The 12055-nt window shown below is 35.8% G+C and overlaps 1 protein-coding gene across 1 annotated transcript; it reads left to right on the forward strand.

The window, feature by feature from the left end:
* Positions 1-57: 57 nt before the first annotated feature.
* Positions 58-6986, forward strand: LOC145559411 (BTB/POZ domain-containing protein At2g04740-like). The gene is made up of 5 exons (XM_081620835.1): positions 58-718; positions 3077-3836; positions 4209-4245; positions 4332-4465; positions 6406-6986. Exons 1-5 carry the CDS (start codon positions 256-258, stop codon positions 6737-6739), a joined length of 1728 nt encoding a protein of 575 aa, XP_081476961.1. The 5' UTR covers positions 58-255; the 3' UTR covers positions 6740-6986.
* The last annotated feature ends 5069 nt before the right edge of the window (positions 6987-12055 follow it).

Consider the following 12055-nt stretch of genomic DNA (forward strand, 5'->3'; position numbering starts at 1 on the left):
GATTAATTTTGTGGGTGACGTTTAGCGATTCACTTTTGTTATCAAAAATCACAAATTCACAACAAACTACAATACTAAAATTCAATAAACCCCTGCATTTTGCCAGCTTCCTGCAACCATCATCCAAACCCAGAAAAACCCCACCATTTTCATCACTCTGCAAAATCCTCATCATCTTCTTCCCCTTAAACCCCTCAAAAACCCCACAATTTCATCTCTTACAAAACCCCATTTCAATCCAAAAACCCCATTTCAATGTCAAAACCAACCCCTCAAAGCAATGATCTCTCAAACATAGACCTAAGTCCAGAAGATTTCAATTCATCCCTTCCCATAAAGAAAGTCCCATATGGAGACGTATTCGAGGCGGCTCGAGCCGGAGACGTCGACCGCCTTCGATATCTCCTTGAATCTGGTGTTAATGTCAATGCCAGAGATCAGTGGGATTCAGTGGCACTTTACTATGCTTGTTTAGCTGGTCATCTTGAAGCTGCTCGTATGCTTCTTGAAAATGGCGCCATTTGTGATGAACATACTTTTGATGGTGATCGTTGTCATTATGCTGCCCTTAACTTGAAGGTTAGGAAGCTTCTTAAGGCGTTCGAGGCTCGCCCGCCTCCCCTTGGACCGCTTCAGGCCGCTTTGAGGGAGACTTTTCTTGGGTGTACCGCGAACCGGGATAATTTGGAACTGTCTGATAGTCAGCTTCAGTTTTCTGGTCAGTTTTTGTTTATCTGCTTTTGAATTGTGATTTTTATGAGTTTTTTTGCTTGATGTTTTTAGATTTTTTTTGATAAATTTATCAATGTTTTGCCTTTTTTGAGAATTATAGGAGTACGTGATTTGGATAAGATGATATATGATACAATATTAGTTGTTGGTTTGTTTGTGAAAAGCATGGTATGTTAAGATGTCAAATGAAGGACAATAACTTTAATCGACCCAAAATGGATTGTAAAAGATTGGGTGCTAAATTGTTGGTACTTTGGCAGTGGAAAGCTAGTTTCGTGGTGATACTATGCTTATCATATCCATTTGTTTGCCCATCTGATCAACAATTATTAGGGGAATGATACCTAGTTGAGGAGCCAAATAATGGGTTGGTTGTCTCACTAGTGCATACATATGAAGGTGTTGCCAATAAGTGAGAAAACTTTAGGAATGGATTTATTTGACTATGAACTATGAAAGCTTGGCATGAATAAAGTGGCAGCTGAATTTAGAATTTGATTGCAAACTTCAGTTCATGACATTCCATTCTTGGAGTTTTGCTGGAGAAACTAGTTATAGCTTTTCTATTCGTAGTACTTCCTTCGTTTCTTTTTAGTTGACAGGTTTCTTTAGTCACGTTTGCCAATGCACTTATTCAATCATTAATATCTTTAATTATTGATAAGCAAAAATTATGAAAAGTTGATATTTTGAAAGTATATAACGTGACGAATCTAACAAGATCCCACATGACTATATTTTTCTCATTACGTATAAAGCACAAAACACGGTCAAAGGGAGGTGTGTGAATAGTGTTAAAGTCAAAATGTGTCAACTAAATAAAAACGGAGGTAGTATTATAGAAGTGATACTTCCTCCATTCTTTTTTAATTGCAATGGTGGAGTTTTACACTTGCCAATGCACATTTTCTACCGTTACTAATTAAGTTAAAGTTATATAAAAGGCGATACTTGGAAAGTATATATCGAGAAAAATCAAACAAGTTCCACATTACTATGTTTCTTCTAACGTATAATTCACAAAAGACAGTCTAAGGAATTTATGTGAATAGTGTAAATATCCAAGTTCCAATTTTGTGATTAAAAAAGGAGGTAGTATCAGGTATTTTCTTGTGGTGCATCTGTACTTGGAAATGGCTGACTTCCTATGAACAGAATTGACAAATATGTTGATGTATTTTATAAGCAAGTAATTACATGGTTTCATCATTCTGTTGGAGAGGTGAGCAGAGGATGGGAAAGGTGATATTTGTTTAATAATATGAGTAATTAAGGCCAGGAATTGCTCTGTTTGCATACATTTTTCTGTGGACAACCAGACCTTGGGGAGTCAAACCTGTTTCCTAATTTAATTACAGTACTCCACATTTCTAATTCCATCAGGACAATTAAGTTATTACAGTTCAGGACTGGACGTACAGGGTGTGGTAAGGTTGTGGAGGGACCAAGGGAGGGTGGAATGATGTTTATTTTTCTCTTTCAAATTATAGTATTGATGAAGGTAATAGCCTGTGGAGGTCACAGTCCTTAACGCCTGAGCATCAGAACCTTTACTTGTAGAGATAAAATCAAAATTCTCATATTAAAAAAAATTACAGCTTTAATATGAACAAGAGAGAGAAAATTCTGGAATTTTGCACCTAAGATTCTTTTGCTCAGTTTGTGGATATTTTAAGGGTTTTTCTGAGGTCCTTGGTTCGACTATATGACCTATGGACTTGTCATAGATGTTTCCTGTAAAAACTATAAGGTATATTTTTGAAGAGATCTGTGCTCATTAGTTTTTGGTATTACACCTGGTTCCAGCCACCATCCTCTCCCAGAGCTCTCAGAGATAAAGAATGAGTAATCCCTCTGTTTCGTATTGATCGCAAATAATAGGGTGTTCACAAAGTTTAAGAAAATAGGGTGGGAGCCCAAAATAGGATTTTTTTTTTTTATAATATAAAGTATTGTTATTAGGAGAGAGAAATAATAACAAAAGTAGTGTAAGTGGGGTTGGTAGGAAAGAGAAATAGTAAATATTTGTGAAAGTGGGTTTAGTGGGAGAGAGAAATTATAAAATAATGGTGGGTCCTTTCCAAATATAGAAGTGTTGCAATTAATATGAAACGGATGTAAAAGGAAAGTGTTACAATTAATACGAAACGGAGGGAGTAATATTCAAATTAAATTTCTCCTTGATGTTCATGAATTGAAATACCATTTTCTCCCCAATACTCATTGCATCCTTGCTATTTGAACGCTTGTGGATGTTTTTGGTCATAAATTCTTCATGAAGTTGTATGCCATCTAACTTTTAGAATTAGGGTATTTGACATTCTGTTTATCTTTTGCTCTGCAGGCTCTTCGATGCTGGATGGACCCAATTACAATCACTTTCCTCCAGATATTGTATTTTATGTGCATGGTAGGCCCATAGAAGCTCATAGAGTAATTTTAAGTGCCCGGTCACCATACTTCAAAAAAAAATTTGAGACTGTTTGGAAGGATCGAAGAGAAGTACGATTCTCAAAGGAAAAACTATCTCACCCTGCTCTCTACAGCCTTCTCCACTTCTTTTATTCTGACCGGCTAGAGGTTGCAGTAGATGACATGGAAGACTTAGTCAGAATTTGCAGTGTGTGTCATTGTGAAGCATTACGGAGAGTAATTGAGAAAGAACTAAATCATCAAAGATTCACAGACTTCAAGGCTTTGCGAGAAGTAGACAGTTCTCAGAGACGTTTTATATTGCAGGGTTTGTCCCTTCCCGAGGAAGACCGTCTTCCTGCTGCTTTACATCATATTCTTCTACTCTCCTTGACCAATTCCTCTATGGAACAGGATTTTGATAATGTTGCTGATAGCTTAGTAACTTCTGTTGGTAGATTACAAATCCATGAGCATGAAGATGATCTTGCTGATATAACCGTTCGAGTTGATGGACGGGTTTTCCGTTGTCATCAAGTCATATTGGCTTCCAGATCAGAGTATTTCAAAACAAGAATATCCAGGATGGATGATTTCCTGGAGGTCAATGATGACTTGCTTAGTCATGCCCTTCCCTGTCTCGAAGAGCATGATCTAAGCCATGAGGCATTTGAGAAAATGATAGAATATATGTATGTGCTTTTTCTCCCATTTCTGCATTTTGCTGCACGTATACTTTGTTTAGTACTAATTGTGGTGAATTGCTTATTAGCGATCTAACTTATTGTAGGTTCGTGAAGGCTGTTACTAATTTCTTTGTACATACTACATATCACATGGTTGATTATGGTTATATGGTTTACTATTCATGTACTGGTAGTCGTTATTTTAGGGTGGGATTCGTATGCTGCTACATTAGACTTCTTGGATCCTTCTCTAATTTTAGTATGGTTGCATTTGACCGTTAGTCTACACAAGCATGGTCTGATTTGGCGAGTCCTGTTACGCACATTTCTTATCCTCTTTGGCATATGCTAATTTTGTACTCATCTCATTGGTTCAAGGTACACTGATGGTTTAAAAAATGTGGAACCTCGACAGGTAAGACCGTAAGATGCTTAAATTTTGAAACTTTTGTGTGTAGATTTTTTCCCTTTTCTGTAATTCTTGACATTTCATCTTATCAGGCTGAGGAATTATTTGATGCTGCTTCAAGATATCTGTTATTTCCCCTAAAGCGTGCTGTAGCTGATGCACTACTCCCACACCTAGAAATGGCCTCACCTTCGGAACTATGCCATTGGCTGCTATTAGCAGATATGTAAGTACTTCATTGTTAAAGTATCTCATATTCTTATCTTCACTAAGTACACCAGATGCATCAGCTCAAGTTTCATGCCTTGTTCCTTTGTCTGCCTGCAAGTTTTATTTATTTATTAGAATAAAGTATCGCAAAATGTATTATTAATGTGATTTGCATAGGGGATACTCATGGTTTACTAGAGATATAGTTATGACTTCCAGTTCAGATACTAGGTTGAACATTCACGCTAGACAATTGATGTCATGTGTGCCTAATGTGTCCTACATGGATACACTAAGCACACACAAGTATGTGTTTGATATGTTGATAAAAAAAATATGATCTTTTTTTGACAGGCTTGAAGGCGTGTTAATTATTACTATGTTTATTCCCCATAATGACTCGTGGACAATTCAAAGAATAAACCTATGGATTATGCTTTTATCACATGGCCAAGGCTGCCGCCTATCATAGTGTCTTGTTATTGTGATTTTGCAGATTTTAAAAAAACACATATAATACTATAGACTACTGTTGGTACTTGGTAGTAAGGTCATTTTGGGTTAATTAGGCTCTATTCTAATCGACTTATTATGTCTGAATTATTTTACTTGTAGTTAACTTATTTGAACTTATCTTGTCTAGTTGTCTGAAATAATTCAAAAAAATTCGAACAGATTAGGGCCTTAGGCTCATCTCAGGCAGTTCCAAATTTGTTACTTTTGGTTAAAATATCTTCATTTTGACCGTGCCAGGAAAAAAAAAAAAGTCTTTACTGTATTAATATAATAAAAAACTTTTGTATACATCCGGTTTACACTAATATTAGTGTACATCGAGCAGTATAGGGGTAACTTTAAGCCAATTTAGGGCAACTTTTTGCCTTTTTTTGGGTAACTTTGAACATAATATGATTTTTTTTATAAATCAAACAAGAAAAGTTTTATAAAGGTGATAAAATTACTTTCAATCACTAATAATTAAATTTTAGTCATTTAAAATGTGATTCTTTACCAATAAAACGTAGATTATTTTTATTTGTATTGGGTTACTTTTATACATATTAGGGTAACTTTTATTCATTTTAGGGGTAACTTTTGATCACTTTAAGAGAGATTTAAAATGGATGTACAATAATTATTGTACACCCGATTTTTTTAAAAGTTTGTGTAATATAATTCTTATCATCATTATTTATTGGATCTGATCTCAGGCCCCCTCCCACAAAACTTACTATTTCTTACTCGAAAGTACACTATTTGATTTGAGTTCGAATTATATTGAATTGGTATATTATCTTTTCTTGTCATACAGACATCAGTATGCATTATGTATCCATGTTATTTAGTTGAGATGTCTTGGTGGGTACTGCTACATGAACTGAGTTGAGTGATTCAATTTGTTGTTGTTCTGATATCTGACTAGCACGACAACCATGTAATCATAGATGTATCAGACATGGATACCTTTTTATGTTCCCTTTGAGAACCTGTGTAGTATTCTAAATGAAGAGAAATTCTCATAATTGGCTGTGGACATTGTATGAAAATTCAGTTATTCCTTGTAACATCCTTTCATGAACTTGAATCTCCATGTTCCTTTCTGTAACAAATCACAGCTAGGATGTCCTTGCGTCATATAACTTTTGCTCACTGCAATGTCTTCTCATCTTCCCTTCATTTGGGAAGGACATGCCTAGGCCTGGATCTGGGTTTGGGTTTTACCTTTGTCTGAGTTTGGTGGGTTTTAGAGCTAAGATTTCACTTTTCACTTTGTATTACTCTTTTTTCTGGTTTCTGTTGCAATTTAAAGGGTGATTAGTCTGTAGCTTCTTCACTAAGCTCTGCCTTATAAAAAGGAACCAAGAAAGGAAATTCTGGACGAATCTTTTTCACGTAGTATTAAACTAGCAGCTCAGTATCTATCTTGCTAACTTGGCTGCCTGCCTGCCTATACAGGTATGGTGTCCTGAAGATTAGGGAATACTGTCTGGATGCAATGGCATGTAACTTTGAGACATTTGCTGATACACGAGAATTCCGAGCCATGCTTTTGACTCTTCCTCCACCATCAGGAGACTCCTCCCTCCGAACCACTGCTCCTAGTGCCCCAGGAGCAGGAGGACACAGTGACCAGGGTAATATTCTTGATGATTTGCGAGAGAAGTGGCTTGAGATTGAAGCTGCCGAGCTGGATGAAAGAGATGAGAGTGCCTTGCTTTTTGACAAGCGACTTGAGATGCTGATGCAAACTGCGGAACAAGAACAAGAGATGTCTGATTCCATCGACTAGACAATAGATTGCTCAATGATGGTGTAATAGAAGTTTGTTATAATATTTCTTAACATGCAATTGTGAATACATAAATTGTTATCATAGTAATAGAAATCCCATCTGAGTGATGTTCAGGTGCACTCATAAGGCCGAAAGCTGCAGTGTCAGTAAGTAGTTATACTATGGCCAAAGTTAGGTTTAGTGACTTGTGCTTGTATACTCTCATCATTCTTTTTACCACGATACATGAAATGGAATATCTTAAGTTTATGCCGTTGCTTTTGATGAACAGAACCTGTATACACTCATGTCATCTCCCTCATTCTTCCATCCTCCATCAAAGGGAACTCCAATTTGTTCTAAAATTCTGTTTTTTTGAACATACAGAATATGGATGACAAAGTTTGAAGTTTTCATAGCTGTGTATTAATTATTACCTCGATTCCTTTTTGTTTGTACTAGAAGAATTTTTACCTTGAGAATTTATGATACATTATCAGAAATAATGTACGGAGTATTTGTTTGGTTTTGTCAACTTTTGTAGTATGGATTACCTCAGTTGAAGATAATAAAACCCAAGTATGTGCATCAAAAAGTGTGCAAAAGTCAAATGGGACAAAATCACAAATAAAAAGATATGAAAAGAGATCTTTTTTTTTTTTTTTGGTGTAAAGGAGTAATACTTTTTTTTTTTTTTTGATAAAAAAGGAGTAATACTTTTAAGTCTTCATAAATACTTTTATTGTTATAATTTATATATATATAGAGAGAGAGCAAAGGAAGTATTTTACTATCTGTAATATTATTGCACTACAGATGAAAATGAGAAAATGGGGTGAATTTACAAATGCATTTCACCGTGTATTTATAGTAGAAACATGCTACTTCTACTAGCTATACACAAGTCATACATAAATTACTAGGTTTGGAAAATATTGCCTATGCATTTAATGGTGTTGTCTAAAAGATCAATAATTGTGTGGCATTCACACAATGACACAAGTTATTTCATAACACTCCTCCTTGAATGTCCACACAAAGTTGAGTAAATGTTGTCTTATTAAAATCTTGCTAGGGAAAAGAAAAACAGTATTCTATTATATGCTGTAGTGTACTGCCTCATTAAAATCCTTGTCAGGAAAAACCCATTGGGATAAAAACCTGATCGAAGGGAAAAAGAGTGCAGTGCATATAATACTCTCCCTGATTTTAATGTAACTTATGAAGATGACGCATTCCAATCTTGTGAACCAACCGCTCAAAACTCTTTGAAGGTAAGGACTTTGTAAACAAGTCTGCAAAATTATCACATGATTGGATCTGTTGGACATTTATCTTCCCTTCCTTCTGTAAATCGTGTGTAAAGAACAATTTTGGTGATAGATGCTTTGTCCTATCACCTTTGATGTACCCGTCAATCACTTGCGCGATGCATGCAGTATTGTCTTCGTAAATGATGATTGGATTTTCAGTTACTTCTTTCATCCCACATTCTTCTTGAATATTGCCGATCATTGATCTTAGCCATACACACTCACGTCCTGCTTCATAAATGATTTGATGATGTCGCAGTCAAGGTTTGCTTTGTTGATTTCCAAGAAATTGCAGTTCCACCATAGGTGAACAGATATCCAGTTTGTGACTTGACATTTTGTGGGTCTGATAGATATCCAACATCTGCATATCCGATGAGGGTGGCATCTTGCCTTGATTGATAAAACAAACTAAGATCTTTCGTTCCTCGTAGATATCGCAATAAGTGTTTTACTCCTTTCCAGTGTCTCTTCGTTGGTGCGTTGCTAAACCTGGCTAACAAATTCACAGAAAAAGCTATGTCTGGTCTAGTATTGTTAGGTAGATACATTAGAGCCCCAATTGCACTTAGATATGGTACTTCAAGACCAAGGACATCCTCGTTTTCTTCTCGAGGTCTAAATGGATCATATTTCATATTCACAGACCGAACAATCATCAGGGTGTTTGTTGAGGTCGCTTTGTCCATGAAAAAACGTTTTAACACTCTTTCAGTGTAGTTAGACAGATGGACAAAAATACCATTATTTAAGTGCTCAATTTGCAATCCAAGACAAAATTTAGTTTGTCCAAGGTCTTTCATCTCAAATTCTTTCATCAAGTATTTTGTAGTTCTTTCAAGTTCATTTGGAGTTCCAATGATATTCAAGTCATCAACATAAACTGCAACAATTGCAAACCCTGATTGTGATCTCTTAATGAAAACACAAGGACTGATTTGATTATTCTTGAACTCTTCTTTCATAAGGTATTCACTAAGACGATTATACCACATCCTTCCAGACTGTTTTAATCCATAAAGTGACCTTTTTAATTTTATGGAAAGCAAATGTCTAGGCTTGTGGTTTTCTGGTAATTTTAGTCCATATGGGACTTTCATATAAATGTCTGTATCGAGTGACCCATATAAATATGCGGTCACTACATCCATTAATCGCATCTTTAGTCCTTCTGAGACTGTCAAGCTTACCAAAAATCTTAACGTAGTTGCATCAACTACGGGAGAATATGTCTCCTCATAATCAATCCCTGGAATTTGAGAAAAACCTTGGGCCACAAGTCTTGCCTTGTACCTAACAATTTCATTTTTCTCATTTCGTTTTCTCACAAATACCCATTTGTATCCAACTGGCTTTACACCTTCTGGTGTAAGGGTTATTTTGCCAAATACTTCTCATTTTTCGAGTGATCTTAACTCTGTCTGCATTGCCTCTTTCCACTTTGGCCAATCATGCCTGCAACGACATTCTTCCACTGTTCTTGGTTCACTATCATTTTCGTCAGATGTCATTTCAATTGCAATGGAATATGCAAATATATCATTTACGATAACATCATTTCTATTCCAATAATTCCTGGTAGAAACAAAATTTATTGAAGTTTCATTGTTATCGATGTCTTGGTCATCTTGTTCATCCCCTTTCGGATCATCATCTTTTTCTTTATTCTCATCTATATTTTGTCTTTCTTGATCTTCCGTAAGGGGAATATTGTTGATCTCATCAGATCTTTTAAGTTTTCTTGGTTTAGTGTCTTTTGAACCAAGTGGTCTTCCACGCTTTTAGCGTGCTAGAGATTCATTTTTCAGTGATCTTATCACCGGATGGAATTTCGATTCGTGCAGGGGCATTTTCAGCTGGTATATGTGATTTTGTCACTTTCTTTGTATCTATAAATGCATCAGGCAGCTGATTTGCAATGCTTTGTAAATGAACAATTTTCTAAACTTCTTGTTCACACATATTTTTTGGTGGATCAAACATTGACAATTGTGTTGCATTCCAAATGAGTTCTATTTCTTTCTTTCGTGGGTCCACTTTCTCTCCCCCTAAGGCCGGGAATATTGTCTAATTGAAATGACAATCGGCAAATCAAGCCGTAAATAAATCACCGGTCATTGGTTCAAGATATTTAATTATGGAGGGTGATTCAAACCCAACATAAATTCCCAGCCTTCTTTGTGGACCCATCTTCGTTCGTTGGGGTGGAGCAATAGGAACATACACCGCACAACCAAAAATTTTTAGATGTGAGACATTAGGTTCTCGACCAAAAACTAATTGTAGTGGTGAGAACTTATGATAAGCAGTTGGTCTCAATCTAATAAGAGTTGTCGCATGTATTATGGCATGACGCCAAGCAGATGAAGGCAATTTTGATCTCATCAATAATGGCCTTGTAATCAATTGTAGCCTCTTAATTAATGACTCAGCAAGGCCATTTTGTGTATGAACATGAGCTACTGGATGTTCTACAACAATTCCAATTGACATACAATAATCATTAAATGTTTGGGATATGATGTAAATTCCCCAACATTGTCAAGCCTTATTCTTTTTATTGTATGGTCTGGAAATTGTGTCCTTAATTTAATAATTTGAGCAAGAAGTTTTACAAAAGCAACATTTCAAATGGACAAGAGACTTACATGTGACCATCGAGTTGAGGCATTAATTAATACCATAAAATATCGGAATGGTCCACATGCAGGATTAATTGGTCCACAAATGTCTCCTTAAATCCTCTCTAAAAATGTTGGAGATTCAGTAGCAATTTTGTTCATAGATGGCCTTATTATTAATTTGCCAAGTGAACATGCAGAGCATGTTAATTCATCTGATCGAGGGATTTTGACATTCCTAATTGAATGTCCTACTGAATTTGCTATTATCTTGTGCATCATTCCTGTACCAGGATGACCCAAACGATCATGCCATAAAGTTAGCAGATTCTTATTATCTAACTTCTGGTTAGATATCGAATTTATTTCAACTGGTCGTATATCTATATGATATAACCCTGAAGAATATGCTGGCAATTTCTCATACACATGTTTCTTGCCATGTTTTTCTGCCGTGAGGCATAAATATTCCTTTTGATCCACTATCATTGTTTCTAAATGAAAACCATTTTGACGCACATCTTTAAATCTTATAAGATTTCTTCGAGATTTACTCGAATATAAAGCGTCATTAATGATTAATTTTGTTCCATTTGGGAGTATTATGCAAGCTTTTCCAGAACCTTCTATTAGCTTGGCTGACCAAGAAATGGTATTAACATTTGCTTGAAACAACTTTAACTTAGAAAAATATTTTCTATCCTTCAGAATAATGTGTGTTGTTCCACTGTCCAAAAGGCATTGAAATTTGGAACCAACTTTGGGCAGATCCATATCTTCATAAAATAATAAGTATAAGATTAGTTTAAGATAATTAAACTGGACAACCTTTATTAATAATGAAAAGTTAAAAGTACATAACTCGAACATGAAAAACATAAAAGAAAAGTACATAAATAAAACATAATACATATCATAGTAATTGATGAATTATCTAAACATGATTATTCTCTCCAAAGGTAAATTCACCACCAGCTTCACCATTGTCTATGAGGAAATCAGACACATCAAGGCTAGTTCCAGGGACATTTTCTTCATTAACGTAATTTGCTTCGGCATGTTTTTCTTTCCCTTTAATAGAAGCCTGGTAAAGTTCTACCAAATGTTTGACCGTACGACAAGTACGTCCCCAATGTCCAGTCATGCCACATCTATAACATGTGTCCTTTCCTTTTGTGGTGGCTTGATTTTTGTTTCCTTGTTGATGCCCCTTTGAGTGTTGTTTCTAGGGGAGAAATGGCCTCTACCACGGCCATGACCACGTCCACGGCCACGTCCGCGGAAATTTCCACGACCTCTGCCACGGTTATTATATTTTCCACGTCCACCTCTATGAGCAACATTTGTCTCGGGTGGATTTGAGCTTTCTACAACATATGTTTCATTGAATGCTTGAGACC

This window comes from Chenopodium album, chromosome 9, assembly GCF_948465745.1.
Source record: "Chenopodium album chromosome 9, dcCheAlbu1.1, whole genome shotgun sequence".
Taxonomy (NCBI): domain Eukaryota; kingdom Viridiplantae; phylum Streptophyta; class Magnoliopsida; order Caryophyllales; family Amaranthaceae; genus Chenopodium; species Chenopodium album.

Bases quoted from the DNA above. Each gene is read 5' to 3' on its own strand.
- LOC145559411 (XM_081620835.1), top strand. From the start codon at position 256: ATGTCAAAACCAACCCCTCAAAGCAATGATCTCTCAAACATAGACCTA. The intron at 719-3,076 runs GTCAGTTTTTGT...TTTGCTCTGCAG, and splicing joins TAGTCAGCTTCAGTTTTCTG to GCTCTTCGATGCTGGATGGA. The intron at 3,837-4,208 runs GTATGTGCTTTT...CATTGGTTCAAG, and splicing joins GAGAAAATGATAGAATATAT to GTACACTGATGGTTTAAAAA.